Source organism: Saccostrea cucullata, unplaced genomic scaffold (assembly GCF_032062105.1).
Source record: "Saccostrea cucullata isolate Sc308-1 unplaced genomic scaffold, CSIRO_AGI_Scuc_v1 ctg1946, whole genome shotgun sequence".
In the NCBI taxonomy this organism is placed as follows: Eukaryota; Metazoa; Mollusca; class Bivalvia; order Ostreida; family Ostreidae; genus Saccostrea; species Saccostrea cuccullata.
Window position 1 is genome coordinate 1 of NW_026936665.1, and position 17,845 is coordinate 17,845.

The following is a 17,845-nucleotide window of genomic DNA, read 5'->3' on the forward strand; positions in this document are numbered from 1 at the left end:
TGTTTAATTCCACAGAAAAGAGTTTGCTTCTCCCAGGATCCAGCTATAAAATGGACAATTCTGGCAACACAACCAAAGATTCCAGCTTCAATACTACAACATATACCTCTATTGCTCCTTACACCACGGACTATTTCGTCAGTGCGGAGAGTTATCAGAAGACGGTAGTTAATGAACCCAGAATATTACATAGTCTGGTCTCCTCTGAAGGTATGTCATCATCAAATTAATAATATTTTATCAATAAAAACATGTTTTAGAATTTAGTTTTCGTTATTTTAAATGTAAGGTTATAAGTTTAATTGCAATACTGGAATAAAATAGCATTTTCTCAAGTTATTAATTAGAAATTAGGAGAGCATTCTATGTCATTGGTAATTAAAAAAATTAGAATTATCTCTCTTTTAGATAAAACGGAACAAGTTTCAGACTTTGAAGAAAAATGCGAAAGGCTAACTGATGTAGAATTACAAGGCTTAATACAAAGAACTCGCACTCATATCGTTCCGCGTTTGATAAAAACAAAAAATATTTCAGAACTCTCAAGACTATTGGTATGTAAAGACAAGCAATTTCAGAAATTCATAATTGGCAAACTGAAATGCATAATCAGCAGAGTAGATATTTCAATTATGCCCTTTGGCGATGTAACAAGCTGCCTGACAAATTTCACGAAGGGATTTCTCAGAGATACAGTTGAAGAGGATTTAGAAATGTGGTACGAATCATGTTTACCGATAATAGACATCATGGCAATTTCTATGCTACAGTATTGTTTTCGAAACAATGAAAAGAAAAACATTGAAAGCATTGTTTGTGGGATATGCAAGAGAATTGATGAGTTGTATACAAGACTGAGTTTAAAGAGGAAACTAAAGAAGACTCAGCCACGTAATTTCGCTGGATTAAAATGCGTATCCGTATTTGCCGGGGCTCTTTCTTCTGACTTTCAGATAAGTAGACATTCTCGTGTCATTTTCGAAAGATGGGAGGACGCTTTTTACTCAAAAGAACATGCTGAACACTTACGCTGTGTAGAAAATCAGTCCTTTAACGAACAATTCATGGTGTTGTTCGCTTTTCTGCTAAAGGTAAGACAGACGGCTATCTGAAAACATTTGACGAGACGATACTTAAAATGAGTAGATACTGATGAATTATGCACGGTATCACCGTGACAATTATTTTGTCGGAAGTTCATGAAGATTACAAAAACTTATAATAATTGCAGGTCATTTTCCTCCGGCCTTTAAAATAGACTAAATCGATGATTTTATTGCAGATTGTATACAAGTTCTATTCTTGCAGGTGTTAAAAACTTTCCCTGTAGTATTTTCTTTTCGTCAAGAGTTGCATTCTTCGACAAGGAGAAAATTATGTTTTATAATTTTTACAAGGTGTGATATTAGTTGAAATTATGTTAAAGAAGCATTAATTCTGTTAACACCGAATGATGAAAGCCACCATAATCTGTTTGCTATAAACATTTCAGCTGAGGAACAATGCTTCGGTTCATGAACAATTCTCAAGGTTTATAGGACAGTTGTTTCTCCAGAAGAAACCCGATAAGAAGTGGTCAGAGGTACAGCACCATGTCTTGGCCGAGATAACCTTACGTGGAATTGGTGCGTTTCTTTGTCATTGTAAGTAGCAACTAAAAGCTACGCCCGATTCGAATAAAAAGGATTGATTGATTGTGTACTGTTTTACGTCCCTCTCCAGAATATTTCACTGATATGGAGACGTCACCATTGCCGGTGAAGGGCTGCAAATTTAGGCCTATGCTCGGCACTCATGGCCTTTGAGCAGGGAGAGATCTTTATCGTGCCACACCTGCTGCGACACGGGGCCTCGGTTTATACGGTCTCATCCGAAGGACCGCCCCATTAAGTCGCCTTTTACGACAAGCAAGGGGGTACTGAGGACCTATTCTCTCGGGGAAGAAAGTTTTCTCGATCCGTCATAATTGTCTTTCTCCTGTCCCTACATAAGCATCAACCTTGTTCATAAAAACAATTCAAAACGTACCCAGAGCAAATTGGGACCACTAAAGTCACAGGAGGTTGGATCAGGTCCTCCAGAGAAGTAAGCATCCCCTGTCGATCGGTCATAACTGCTATTTGCTCTTTGTCTTGATTGGAAACACGGAAAAATCCGAAGACAAGTGAATGTGAAAATAATAGTATAACAATAAGTATTTAAAAAAAGTCAGCCAGCACTTGACTTAGTGATAAATCGAACATGCTGGCAAGGTCATTGGAACGGAGCAGGTGTCTTCTTCTGAGGCACAAGTTCTGGAATAAACCCTGCTTCTATTAATCATGGGGAACAACAAGTACCCCATGGGGTTTCCGATAGAACTGAGATTTTAACATCCATCGAAGATTTTTAATCCATTCTGACAAAGTCCAAGTCCACTTTAAAAAAAAATCTTTTTCATGTTTGGCCCACCTCCTCCATGGCACCTGATCCCATTTCTGATAATTAGGAGGTCCGTGTTTGCTCTGATCTTGAATATTGTTCGATATCTCCATATGTTTCACAGAATTCATAATATTTTTTATGAAATAACCCCACCCCTAGTTGAAAGAACGCGGTTCCTAAATTTTGGCCCTTTTAAAATAAGATTAAGTTTTATTCATTGAGGAAATTTAATACAGATTGACAATGGTCCTGTTTTGTCTTTAGCTAAGGGAGAGAAAGACGACGTTTTGAAGGTTGCCGAAATCGGCTGGAGAAGGATGTCAGGACACAAGAGTTTTCTTCCTCTCCCACAGGAACTCTCCAGTCACCTCTTCTCGGGTGACAAACACCTTGTCAATAGCATCATCCAATGTCTCAACATCTCTGAGGGATCATTGCTGGAATTTACAGAAACGTACATTCAAAGCCACGTCACTGATTTAGTCTTCCATCATACAAAAAGGGAAATTTTGCCAAAAAAGAGTGATCACTCATATTGGTCTATTTGTCCAGGGCGCATCAACAAGTGCGATGCAAGCATTGCCATACTTGTTCCAGGCATATCAATGAGTTCTCTTCAGGTAACAAAGAAGGAATGTAAGATAAAGAACGACATGCTAGAAAATGATTTTAAAATTCTTTTAGGATTACAAAATGGTGAAACTCATATCAACGTTGTTAGATTACTGGCCTACAGTGTCCTAAAGAATTCACTTCCTTTCTATGTAAAAGAGAACCACAGAACAGAAATATTGGAAAAACTTCTAGAAATACGAGGACAAAAAACAAAATTTCCTGTGCTTTGGTTAAATAATCGTTTGATTGAAATGCTGACCGCCATCAATTACTTGCATGGCAAAAAAATCATCCATCGTGATGTCACACTTCGGTGCTTTCATCTTGCACGATTCTCAGAAACCGAAGAGGATGCAGCCGTTTTGTATGATTTGAATCTTGCATGTCAAACAGACTTCAGCATGACAGCGAGTTGTGATCAGGTAGCAGGTAAGATGACAGATATGCAGGGAGATGGCATTCCTATTCGTTGGTCGGCTGTTGAGTCAATCCTTTTAGATTGCTATGACGCCAGATCCGATATTTGGATGTTTGGTCACGTAATCCACGAGCTGTTCACGTACGGATGTGAACCATTTACAGATCATTACAGCTCTACCACCGATGATATCATATCAGGGGTATGTATTTTTTTTATGTGGCACATGAACAGCAAAACTTGGGTGCAAACAAATTTTCAAACTGTGATGATGAAAATTGCTACATTTTCAAATATTATATATACGACTCTGAAAACATCCAGGTATTATCGGGAGACATATCCCCTCACCGGTGGCCCTGTATTCCCTATGACTACCACAAGTTAGCAATCTCTTGTTGGAGGACAGACCCAAAAGACAGGCCGTCTGCCGAGGAACTCTTGAAAGAGCTCAGGAGGTTAAGGGATAAACGAGCAGTAGGTATGTTTCGTACACAGAAAGACTTGTTCTGATTTTAGTCTATTCGTATTGCAAAGAGATTTAAATACTAGTTATCAGTAAAATTAATTGTTTTCATTAGAATTTGGTAGCCAGTACAGCATAGCTAGGCGTCGGAATGGGGACGATTTTCATACCCCCACATTTTTTCCAAATATATACTTACTATAGACATTGAATCTTGTTTCAAAGATTTAGCCCCCCCCCCCCCCCACTTTCCACAGACACCTCGCAGTGTAAGTTAAAAATGGGTAAAGTTTTGGTGTTTGGAGAAAATTGAGGTTCTAAAGTTCGAACGTACACCCCCCCCCCCTATCCTGTTTGTTATCTCCATTTTTCATATTGATAATTCAGAGCCATATGCATGTGCACTTTGTTTATGAAAGCGAACAGTTCCATATATTTATACTCCCGTTTAAACTTTCAAAGAAGCTACATTACATAGTACCATTGTGATACTGGTATTTATTATGCGTTTTGGTCGGACAGATATTTGGGATTATTCATCACACAACATTGACCTTCGGAGAACCTACAGGGACCTCTGACATCAAAGGTGGATCAGATGCCTTGCACAAATAAGCATCCCCTGCCGACCCGTATATAATTTTTTTTCCAAATCCAATTCAATAAGAAATATGAAATCCCATAAATAAGCTGTGTTCTTGTTTTTATATAAAGGTGCAGGTACTTGGTGGACTTTGCAGAACTTTGACTGTTAAAATACTTTTTTTGCCATGAAAACAACATAAATATTTCGTAATATAAAACAAAAAGAAATATTTTTATCGTTGAAATTTATGTTTTTAATTGACCTATTCTTTTCAAATGGGGAAAGGGAAAGAAAAATATCATTTTATCTATTCGAACTATTTCATTGAATGAGACATATTTTAGAGATATTTTGATTGAACTGTGATAAAAATGGGAAATATTTCTGTTGAAGCAAATGAAGAAACTTCCGACCCCCCTCATCTTAGTGAGCGTCAAAAGGAACGAGGTCATGAACCCGAGAGGGTACGTTATTAACGACTATTTTAATTTCAGCTCGATGCTTTACTTAAAAAATAAACTTAAAGATAGAAAAGTTTTCGAAGAATAAAAAAATGTTGGGTTTTCTTAGGTATTATTGTTGTATTTTTATTGGGCTTTCAGGGCATATCACCGTTCATAAGAAAGCTCAAAGAGAAAAGCCTAGAGAAAAAAGAAAGTAAGTACTGATAGTCTACTAGCTGAAAATTTATGTTGGTTACATCGTATATTCAAATAATAAAAGAAAAAAGAAACTATTATTGATTGAAATGATAAATAAAATCATTAATCGTTACAGAAAGTTTTAAAAGATATATAAAAGAAACAATTAATGTTGTAGATATCAGGGAAACTGTTATTGAGATCAGACGCCAAAGTATGTCGCATCCTACAATCCCTGTTAATAAACGTGCTTCTGTTTTGTGCCCCGAAGATCTCAAAACATTGCATAATTCACTCGTCGAGGACGCAGTAAATACCGTTTTGTTTTTTACTGTTTTTTTCTGGTTTTTTTATTATTAATTTCAAATTGTCATAAAAGAAATTAATTCTGAAAAGAGATTAATTATACCCCACGCAACTAGTTGCGTGAGGTATTATGTTTTTGACCTGTCCGTCAGAGTGTCAGTCAGAGTGTCAGTCAGTCCTTTTTTTGTCAGCGCAACTCCTCATAAACCGCTGCACAGAATTTCGTCAAACTTTGCAGGTATATAGGACACAATGTGTAGATGTGCATATTACCAGGAAATTCCGATTCCATTATTTTTTCCGGGAATTTTCGCACTTTTTAACTTGGGCATTTGGCCATACCTTGAATATAGAGATGAACAGTTTGTCAGCGCAACTCGCCATAAACCGCTGCACAGAATTTCGTCAAACTTTGCAGGTATTTAGGACACAATGTGTAGATGTGCATATTACCAGGAAATTCCGATTCCATCATTTTTTCCCGGGAATTTCCGCACTTTTTAACTTAAGCATTTGGCCATACTTTGAATATAGAGATGAACAGTTTGTCAGCGCAACTCCTCATAAACCGCTGCACAGAATTTCGTCAAACTTTGCAGATATTTAGGACACAATATGTAGATGTGCATATTACCAGGAAATTCCTATTACTTTATTTTTTCCAGGAATTTCCGCACTAAAAACTTAGGTTTTGGCCATACCTTTTATATAGAGATGAATAGTTTGTCAGCGCAACTCCTCATAAACCACTGCACAGAATTTCGTCAAACTTTGGAGATATTTAGGACACAATGTGTAAATGTGCATATTACCAGGAAATTCCGATTCCTTTATTTTTTCTGGGAATTTTGGCACTTTTCAAATTAGATTTTTGGCCATACCTTGAATATAGAGATAAACATTTTGTCAGCGCAACTCCTCATAAACCGCTGCACAGATTTTCGTCAAACTTTGCAGGTATATAGGACACAATGTGTAGATGTGCATATTACCAGGAAATTCCGATTCCATTTTTTTCCCGGGAATTTCCGCACTTTTTAACTTAAGCATTTGGCCATACTTTGAATATAGAGATGAACAGTTTGTCAGCGCAACTCCTCATAAACCGCTGCACAGAATTTCGTCAAACTTTGCAGATATTTAGGACACAATATGTAGATGTGCATATTACCAGGAAATTCCTATTACTTTATTTTTTCCGGGAATTTCCGCACTAAAAACTTAGGTTTTGGCCATACCTTTTATATAGAGATGAATAGTTTGTCAGCGCAACTCCTCATAAACCACTGCACAGAATTTCGTCAAACTTTGGAGATATTTAGGACACAATGTGTAAATGTGCATACTAGAGTATTACCAGGAAATTCCGATTCCTTTATTTTTTCTGGGAATTTTGGCACTTTTCAAATTAGATTTTTGGCCATACCTTGAATATAGAGATAAACATTTTGTCAGCGCAACTCCTCATAAACCGCTGCACAGATTTTCGTCAAACTTTGGAGGTATTTAGGACACAGTGTGTAGATATGCATATTACCAGGAAATTCCGATTCCTTAATTTTTCTGGGAATTTTGGCACTTTTCAAATTAGATTTTTGGCCATACCTTGAAATTACAGATGAACATTTTGTCAGCGCGACCCCTCATAAACCGCTGCACAGAATTTCGTCAGACTTTGCAGATATTTAGGACACAATGTATAGATGTGCATTTTACCAGGAAATTCCGATTCCTTTATTTTTCTGGGAATTTCGGCACTTTACAACTTAGATTTTGGGGGATATCTTGAATATAGTGGTGAACAGTTTGTCAGCACAACTCCTCAGAAGCCGCTGCACAGAATTTCATCAAACTCTGCAGATATTTAGGACACAATTTGTAGATGTGTATATTACCGGGAAATTCCGATTCTTTCATTTTTTCCAGGATTTTCAGCACTTTGAGTTTTGGGGGAGCGTGGGGTATGTGAGCTTACTCACTTTTTCTTTCATTTTGTTAAAATATCTTTCTTTTCTGTAAGAATAAAAAAAAAATATTGGAACATATTATTGATCCAATTTCCTGTTTTTCTTGGAATAAGTCAAACATATTGTAAATATTTTTTGAGATCTTCGTGTATACGATTTGACAAACCTTTTCAGGGAGAATACCTACGCATCGAAGAGCAAGTCACTGTGGAATTCTGCGAGAAAATCCTCCCCGCTATGAGTCCTGATTTCAGTGAGAAAATGGGGATCATTGCTAATACTCTCTCTCGTGAAAAGAAGAACATGACTGGACAAGGAATAGCAAATGTTTTAGTAAGTTAAGTATTTATATTATAGAAGACAGTATTTCAATTCTACTGTGAAACATATGGTCATTATAAAAGTTTCCAGTGCATGTCTTGAATGTCTTAAATTATTTTCTGTATTATAATGTTGTACATTGAAACCTTAACTTTTTTCATTAGACATACAAATACCCAAAAGCTGTTAATATTCTGGAATTATTGAAAGGCAATGTGTCTCAACATTCATGTGCTAAAATGCTTCTAGCTGTGGCACAGCTTGTTCAGAGAATGCATGCAAAGAGATGGGTGATGGTTGCCCTGACAGCAAAGAATATATATATTCAACAACAGGAAAACCAATATAGGGTAAGGAAGAACGTTTTTAGAAATTAAAAAGAATTAATAGGACAATTGAAATTATCATGTTTAACACTTATAAGTAAGCTTACAGGCGATGAATTTAAAAAAAAATCATATGACGTTTGAGATGTGACTAGCTCGTAGAACAGACTTCTTTGTCTTTTCTTTTTATGTTCACTTATCAGTAAAATTGTATTTTATGAGTCTTTCTATCACACACCTCAAAGTGTGCTGAAGAATATTACGAAAATTAAATATATTTCTTTTTGTAGGCGTTTCTAATAAAATTAGGCACAATGGTACGCCTACCTGAATCTCCCGATATAAATCAAGGAAGTGTTCATGTCTCCCACAGATTTGAGGACATGATATTTTGGTAAGACACTCTACCTCTTTTACTGTTGACTTTTGATGTTATTTTTCTGTACGTTAAGTCAGAGGAATACCTGGCTGCAGAACTACCTTAAAGCTACAGTTCTGCAACTAAGGAATACCTCGATCTAGAAGCCGATACATTAATGGAAAGCATAACTTCTCATAACCAGATACATGTACTTAGATTTGGTAGTTATCTAAGATCAAAAGCTCCCTTTTTCAAAGTTTATCCACATTATAAATCCAATCCATCTACACAGGATCCCGAGGGAGGTGATAGCTTTTGGAGAACTATCTGCAGGAAGTGACGTGTACACGATGGCGATGTTGTTTTATCAAGTTTATATGGCATTCTCCGGGCATGGCGAACTTCAAACAGTTCCCTTTGGCCGAAATTATAAATCTGAGGTATGATCAGCACATATATATGAAATATATGCTTTGAATATTATTAAATATTTGTGCATGTAGTTACCACAAATCGGTATATTTACAATGAAACATATGGAGATAACGATCAGTATTCAAAATCAAAAGTCTATAAAACAATATGAAATAGGATTAGAACAAACACAGACCTCCAAAACATTGGAGGTGGGATCAGATGGGATACACCCGCCGTGTATTCCTTGTCACGATCGGGAAATAACGGAAAAAATCCGTCGTCAATATTCAGTGTATAAATAATGAACTAATAATTAGTATGAAAAACGTCACTCAGCATTTGACTCAATGATAAATTTATTTGCTGACAAGGTCATTGTATCGACCATAGAACTTACGAATTGATGACTTTAAACGAGAATGCTGATGTTCTTAGAGCATGCTCTTGCGTATCGAATAAACTGAAATACATAAACTCCGTATGCAGGTGATATTCGTGAATGTACATGTATATACATGTAGCTACATAAGTAAGGGAAGTTGACGATAGAAAAGATCATGTCATCACGTTTGTCATAGAGCTTGGTTGTTAGTTCACCGTTTACGTTTTTTTACAACTAAAATTTCCAAATATAAAGCAAATGTGTCAGACTTTGTGGTGTCTTTTATCTCAAGCTCACCAGGATATATCATATCAACATAAGAACGAAAATTACCATTGTTAATGGACAATACGTCGTCGATATATCTAAATGTCGAGATGAAGGCCACAGCAAGTGTTTTCTTCTTTTCATGCATACGATTTCGCACAAATTCTGCTTCATATGAATACAAAAATAGGTCTGCTAGTAACGGGACCTGGTCTCCAAATACAACATACGATATTGTCAATCAGAATCTCAAGCATCTTGTTGATGTCAACTTCAGAGTGCTTGTGTGTACAATCAGAATGTTTCTAACAAAATAATTTTGCAAATGATCAATGACAAGGTAAGTGAATTCACGAGTTCCATTTTTATTGAAAAAACAGCTGTCAATGATATGAAAAAAGGATGGACTTTAATTTATCGTGGGGAATGGTTGTATATAAAGTTGAAAAGTCGTAAGTTTTTAAGGTCATACTCAATGTAGTTTGAATTTTATTTGGCTCTTCCTGGAGTTGAAGAATTCCACTAAAGGAAGGACCTGTATGCAATACTTTTAATGTCTATATATATGGATTTATACACCTCTTCTAAAACAAATTGTGATGGGAAAAAATCTGGAAATAATGTATTGTAATTTTTGTGTATTCTTCTTTGAATAATGTAAAAATATCTTCCAAAAACCCCTGGTAAGGCATGCTAATTTTTTGTCAATGAACATCTAATGGCACTATAATCTTAAATTAAGAATATCTTGAAAAGTAGTAGGTAAGGTACCTAGCGTATGTCCTTTTGGTACAGTCTTGTGATTTCAAATTGTCCAAAAAGTATTCCAGGCATATATCCACCTTCCTTGATTTTTTTTTACCAGAAAAAAAACCCAGTAAAATGAAAAAGGTGAAGAAAAAGCGGAATGGCTGATCTACAAAAATCTTAAAACAATACAAATATTAAATCTGTGAACAGGTTATAAACACGAACCAGCAGAAATTGCAGAGAATGGATCAGGTGCTAAAGAAGTAGTATATATTCCCTGTCGACCGGTCACACCTGACCAGGTAGACAGACCATTCCGTAGTCAAATTCTGTATAAAAACAAAGGCCTGACAATTGGTATGAAATAATTATGTCAGCCAAAATACGACCAAATAATAGGTAATATTCGCTGACAAGGTCATTATTACGACCATGAAAATTACAACTTGCGGACTTAAAACAAAGTTATTGAAATCACTGAAACCTCAATTTATCTGTCAGTAGCCTACGTCGGTTTAAGAGCGTACAGTATTTGGATCATGCTCCTTAGTATTGGATAAGTTTGGAGATGAACAAAAATAACCATATACAGGTGATAGCGAGATACTGGTATTACTACATGAAATATATGGAGATAAAGAGCAAAAATCCATTCAAACAGTACAAATAAAGAGTAAAGTAAACAAGGACATCTAAAGCATCAGTGAATAATGTGTCATGAAGGAGTAAGCATACCCTGTCGACCGGTCACACCCCGTGTTCTCCTTGTCATGATCGGGTAATATTATTTTCATATTACATAAATAAGGAAAGTTGATGATGAAAAATTTGAAATCATCTCGTCATACAATTTAGTTGTTCAAGTCGGCCCTTGTCTTCTATAGTCAATAAAACATCCAAATATGAAACAGATTCCGTTTCAGTGGTGTTTTCAATTTCAGGTTAACTGGGATATATCGAATCGACATATGAATGAATGTAGCTATCGTTAATTAATCATATGTCGTCTATATACTGTACAGCTATTTGTCGAGTTGAAGGTCACAGCAAATTGTTTTATAATTGATTGATTGATTGTATGTTGTTTAACGTCCCTCTCGAGAATATTTTACTCATATGGAGACGCCACCACTTGCCGGTGGAGAACTACAAATTTTGTTCTATACTCGGCACTCAGGGCCATTGAGCAGTGAGGGATCTTTTTCGTGCCTGCACTCCTGCGACACGGGGCCTCAGTTTATACGCTCTCATCCGAAGGACCAGTCTCCACATCCCACAGTGCGATTCGAACCCGCAACGTTAAATTGTGATGAAGAAGAATCCGAGGGACACCAACCATTATGCCAAGGATTGTGCCCCTTTTAAACTCTACGTAGATTGTACAAATTGATATATATTTATCTTTACAATATAAATAGTAGAACTTATATATCGAGCAACAATGAAACCTTTGGAGATAACGAATAGTATTCAAGATCAAAAGTCCATAAAACAATACAAAATAGGAGCAGAGCAAACATGGATTTCCAAAACATTGGAGGTGGGATCAGGTGCCATGGAGGAGTGAGCATCCCCTGCCGACCGGTCACACCCGCACTGTGCTCCTTGTCATGATCGGGAAATAACGTAAAAATCCGTCGTCAATTCAGAAATATAAATAATAGACTAACAATCAGTATGAAAAATGTCAGTCAGCAATTGACTCAATGAAAACTCTATTTTCTGACATGGTCATTGTATCGACCATAGAGTTTACGAAATGATGACTTTCAACTAGACTGCTGATATTCTTGTTTCATCAGCTTGCTTGTCAATCATTTTGAAATTGTTCATACGTAGAGAATTCATTTGCATTTCGAATAAACTGAAAAATATAAATTCCGTATGCAGGTGATGAAGGTATACTGCTTCATATGTAAAGGACAGTTGACGATTGTAAAGTTAAATTCATCACGTTTATCATGGAGCTTGGTTGTTAGATTACCATTAACGTCTTTTTCAAGTAAAATATCCAAGTGTGAAACAGATGTGTCAGACTTTGTGGTGTCTTTTATCTCAAGCTCACCAGGATATACTGTATCAACATAAAAATGGAAATTACCACTGTTAATTGACAATGCACCGTCGATATACCTGGTATCTAAATGTCGAGTTAAAGGTCACAGTAAGTGTTTTCTTCCTTTTACGTACAAGATTTTGGACAAATTCTGCTTCATATGAATACAAAAATAGGTCTGCTAGTAACGGGGTGCAATTGATGGCCATGGGAATTCCAATAGATTGTTGGATAACCTGGTCTCCAAAAACAACATAGATGTTGTCAATCAGAAACTCAAGCATCTTTTTAATGTCATCTTCAGAGTACTTGAATGTACACTCAAAATGTTTTTAATAAAATAATTTTGCAAATGACCAATGACAAAGTAAGTAAATTTACGAGTTTCATTTTTATTGAAAAAACCCCCCAGCTGTCAATGATATCAAAAAGCCTGGACTTAAATTTATCGTGTGGAATGGTTGTGTATTAAGTTGAAAAGTCGTAAGTTTTTAAGCTGTTGATTTTATTAAAATCTTGTGATTTCGAATTGTCCAAAAGTTACTTGGAATTTCTACGAACAAGTATATCCTGGGGAACAGACTGTCTACCAGCAAATATAGATGCTCAATAGTTAAAATGATAAGAAAACGAGGATAACGAAATAAGATATCATAAATTCTGATACATGAAATATGAAGATAACTTTCGGCAATTATTTAGGCTCAAAATCCATTCAAACAAAAATAATCTGGAGCAGAGCAAACACGGACCTCTAAAGCATCAGAGACGCGATCAGGTGCCATGGAGGAGTAAACATTCCCTGTCGACCGGTCACATCCACCATGTGCCCCTTATCATGATTAGGAATAACGGAAAAATCTGTAGACAAATCAACAATGGCCTAACAATTAGTATGAAAACGTCCATCAGTAGTTGACCCAATGAGACTGCATTTGCTGAAAAGTTTTATTTGGATATTTACCAGAAAAAGGCCTCAATAGTAAACTAATTACAAGACATTTTGATAAACGTGAAGACTTCAACATTTCTATCGCCAGCCTATACCTTACTTTTGTTGCAATACCCCTTATCTCCTGCATGATCGGGTTTATTCGATACAGTGAAGATGCAAAAGAAACAAATAATTTTCGAAAACGCGACAAACTATTGAAAAACAAGTTGATGAAACAATTATATCAAGTCTTGTATAAAGTAAACATTTCGCAAATTCTATTGTCGGTATCATGACCTGTTCAGAAAATACAGTCTATCACTAATTAAGGTCAGACGATACGTTCCCAAAATATCTGTTTTGTACATCTTAATAATGTATGAAAAATATACAAAATTTTAATTACTTTTTGATCTCTAAACCGGTTTCTAATTGTTTTTAAAAATGTGAAACACTGAAAATGTAATTTTTGGCAAACGAAGTTTTTTTCCTAAAGGATTGTATAAGAAATGCTATCCTCTCAGTGGCGGATTTTAGGGGGGGGGCGCACCCGGCGCGCGCCCCCCCCCCTAAAATTGTCAAAGTTAGCGTAAATCAAATATGTCTACTTGGTAGACCTCATTTTCACCCTTCAAAATCTCTAGAATCCAGGAGCTTCCGGGGGCTTCACCCCCTGGGCCCCCACCAGGGCTTTGGTAGACCTCATTTTAACCCTTCAAAATCTCTGGAATCCAGGAGCTTCCGGGGGCTTCGCCCCCTGGGCCCCCACCAGGGCTTTGCCTCAAGGCGGCCCCCAGACCCCTTGCCTAATTTTGGCGCCCCCCTAACTCCAAATCCTAGATCCGCGCCTGCCTCTGGTATCTTGCACAAATGCCTGGTAAGGTATCTCAATTTTTTATGAGTAAACATGTTAAAGTAGCAATTCTTCAAGGACAAAATATTAGAAAAAATCATTTATTATTGAGGAACGTCTCGTCTGTTTGAGTGAAGTAGTTCATACTAATTGTTGTTAGGCTATTGTCACTCTGAATTGTCTACGTTTTTTTTTTCGTTTGTCGATTATAACAAGGGGCATGTGGCGGTGTGACTCGTCGACAATGAATGTTTACTCCTCCGTGGCTCCTAATCCCACCTCTGATGTTTTTAAAAGTTCATGTTTGCGCTGCTACCTATTTTTACAGTTCAATGGACTTTTGAACACAGTTACTGTTCTATATCTTAATATTCCTTTTATACATCTTTGAATTTAACTATAGTTCTACTTGATATTGTATGAATAACGAACCTAAATTCCTTATTCATAATCAATCGACATTTCTCGTTTTATTATTATATTCTGGAACTTTCTTCATCCTATACCACTGTATACACTGTTGATGTTTCTGTATTTCAATAGGAGAATGCAAATGTTCACTTATCAAAGTTAGCTTTTTATAAACAATGGCCTTATATAACTTATTCTGTCAGATACTTGGTGTGCTTAATGAAGGACAGAAACCAGAAAAACCAGAAAAGTGTCCCGGCTGGCTATATGATGACGTCATGATTCCTTGTTGGCATAGCGATAGATCGTGCAGACCATCAATTTGTGACATAGTGGGAATCATGTCAGAGAGGTTCGTAATTCTTAAGTGATTTTTTAATGTTTTAAAGGCATTCATTCTATATATTTCTATTAATAAACTTGCATTTATTTTACGTTTATACATTCATGTATAAATAGGATAAGTGAGAACCAAGGCATCGCAGCTTCAAGTTTAAAAACAGACAAAAGATCATTAAATAATGAAAATGATACATCCCAAGAAACAATCACCAAGGAACAAAATCTTGATGGTGGATATTTGGATGCTGGAGACACTGATAAACAACAACGCTTAGGATATTACATGTTAGGTCAGACTACAGAAAACCAGTATGATGATATTATGAATACCAATTCCAATTCTTCCAGAAGAAACTTTGAAAGTTCTACCCGGTCATTTACTCTAAATGACAAAGAAATGGCACAGTTTGATGTGATTGGCCACCACCCTTTTTCTGTGTTGTCATCGTCATCTTTTGTGTCCCCTATGACAAACACAAACTTGGGATTTCCTAATGTTCGAGTCACAGACCCCCGACCCTTCCAAGATAGGTCTCGGGCATTTGGAGTTACGAACACGGACCCAGAATCTAACAATACAAAAAGCAACCCACTTTTTGATAGTTTTTTAAGTGGTGATGGATTCTCAGCAAGCCTATCCACAAACACAACTACAGCAAGCTTATCCACAAACACAACTACAGCAAGCTTATCCACAAACACTTCTACAGCAAACTTATCCACAAACACTGCTACAGCAAGCTTATCCACAAACACTGCTACAACAAGCTTATCCACAAACACTGCTATAGCAAGCTTATCCACAAACACTGCTACAGCAAGCTTATCCCCAAACACTGCTACAGCAAGCTTATCCACAAACACAACTACAGCAAGCTTATCCACAAACACTACTACAACAAGCTTATCCACAAACACTACTACAGCACGCTTATCCACAAACACGGCTACAGCAAGCTTATCCACAAACACTGCTACAGCAAGCTTATCCACAAACACTGCTACAGCAAGCTTATCCACAAACACAACTACAGCAAGCTTATCCACAAACACAACTACAGCAAGCTTATCCATGAACACAACAAGAAAAGAAGAATTGGAAAAAGGAATTCCGAGTAGCATGGTGCTTACAGATACTATCTCTGACTCAGTGAATAAATCATCAGATTTTACCAGCTCACAGAGTTAAGCAAATATTTGTTCTCACTTTCTTTTTTTTTAAATTGCATTTAATAATGCACTATTTTTTATTTTAAAAGAACTCCATTTTACTCTTTTTGCCAATTTTGGTGCAATCATATAGGACTTGTAGCCATGTCTAAGAGAAATAGTGTTATACGGTCAACAAAAAAGTTGCCTGGAATAATAAGATTAGATGCACCAGATGTTTGACAAAAGAGAAAGGTTTCACATGCAATAGATCTAACTTAAATTTTAATTTTAAATCATCTGTGTAATAAATAAATTAAGAGCAGGTGATTTTTAAGTCACCTGAGCAAACTCAGGTGACCTATTGCTATCCGTTGTTGTCTGTTGTCGTGCATCGTCCGTTAACATTTGAACATTTTCGGCTTCTTCTCTGAAACCGCTCAACCAATTTCAACCAATTTTGGCACACAGCATTTATGGGTGAAGGGGAACATAAGTTGTGAATTTCATGGTCCCTGCCCCCCTGGGACCTGGGGGGTGGGGCCAAAATCACTAAAATTAGTGCAATCTTTAAAAATCTTCTTCTATGCTCCTAGACATCAAGCAGTCAAACTGTTGGCATAATTGTAATCAGCATTGAGTCCTCTACCACAATTGTGAAATTCATGGCCCCAGGGTCAGGGGTGCTATTGCTAAGGTGGGGCTAAAAAGACTGTATAGTGAAAATGCATTGTTACTTTGAAAATTTTCTTCTCTGCTTCTGGGCATTAAAAAAGCTAACCAAGTAAATAGTTATGTTGAATAAGATTGCCTCTTCAAAAATTGTGAATTTCATGGCCCCAGGGTCAGGGGTTCTGGTATTAGGGCGGGACTCTATTGATTATATAGTGAAAATGCATAAATTCTTTAAAAATCTTCTCCTCTGTACTTGGATATCTTAACAAAGAACTATGTACATAGTTATGATAATGAAGCATGCTTCTTCCCTATTTGTGAATTTCATGGCCCCTGGGTCAGGTGTTGGGGGGGGGCTCTTTTGGTTATGTAGTGAAAATGCATTAATTCTTTGAAAATCTTCTTTTCTGCTCCAGGGTATTAAACAAACAAACTCAGTACATAGTTATGATGACCGAGAATGCCTCTTCTAAAATTGTGATTTTCATAGCTTATGGCTGAGGGGTTCTGGTATTAGGGCGGGGCTCTTTAATTGTTTATATAGTGAAAATACATTAATTCTTTAAAAAATCTTCTTCTCTTCTCCTGAATATGAAATAGACTAACCAAGTAGATGGTTATATTGAATAGGTCTGCCTCTTCAAAAATTATGAATTTCATGGCCCCAGGGTCAGGGGTTCTGGTGTTAGGGCAGGGCTCTGTTGATTATATAGTGAAAATGCATAAATTCTTTGAAAATCTTCTCCTACAGTGAACTATGTACATAGTTATGATGAGGAAGGATGCTTCTTCCCAATTTGTGAATTTCATGACCCCAAGGTCAGGGTTTCTGGTGTTAGGGTGGGGCCCTATAATAATTATATTGTGAAAACGCATGAATTCTTTGGAAATCTTCCTTTGCTCCTTGGTATAATGCCAATGATCTAAGTATATATTTATGATGAAGAAAGATGCATCTTCCAAAATGTTAATTTCAGGGCCCTGCGTTAGGGGTACTGCAGACGCGGGGTGGGGGGGTTGTTACATAGTCTGAAAATAAAGTAATACTTTGAAATCTGCTCTTTGATATTAATCACCCATTTCTGATGAAATGAAATTTATAAAGTTTCAATTTTGAAATATGTGGCCCAAGGGTCAGTGGTTCCTCTGGGTTGGTGTGCACAACTGGTGGTTATAAA

General features: G+C 36.6%; 1 protein-coding gene across 1 annotated transcript; it reads left to right on the forward strand.

Moving 5' to 3' along the window:
• Positions 1-50: 50 nt before the first annotated feature.
• On the forward strand, positions 51-16,281 carry LOC134246178 (uncharacterized). The gene is made up of 14 exons (XM_062728505.1): positions 51-210; positions 409-554; positions 1,493-1,643; positions 2,689-3,659; positions 3,782-3,938; positions 4,903-4,973; positions 5,112-5,166; positions 5,329-5,459; positions 7,598-7,756; positions 7,909-8,094; positions 8,361-8,464; positions 8,724-8,871; positions 14,705-14,853; positions 14,961-16,281. The coding sequence occupies exons 1-14, from the start codon at positions 51-53 to the stop codon at positions 16,030-16,032; spliced, it is 3,660 nt and encodes a 1,219-aa protein (XP_062584489.1). The 3' UTR covers positions 16,033-16,281.
• Positions 16,282-17,845: the final 1,564 nt, after the last annotated feature.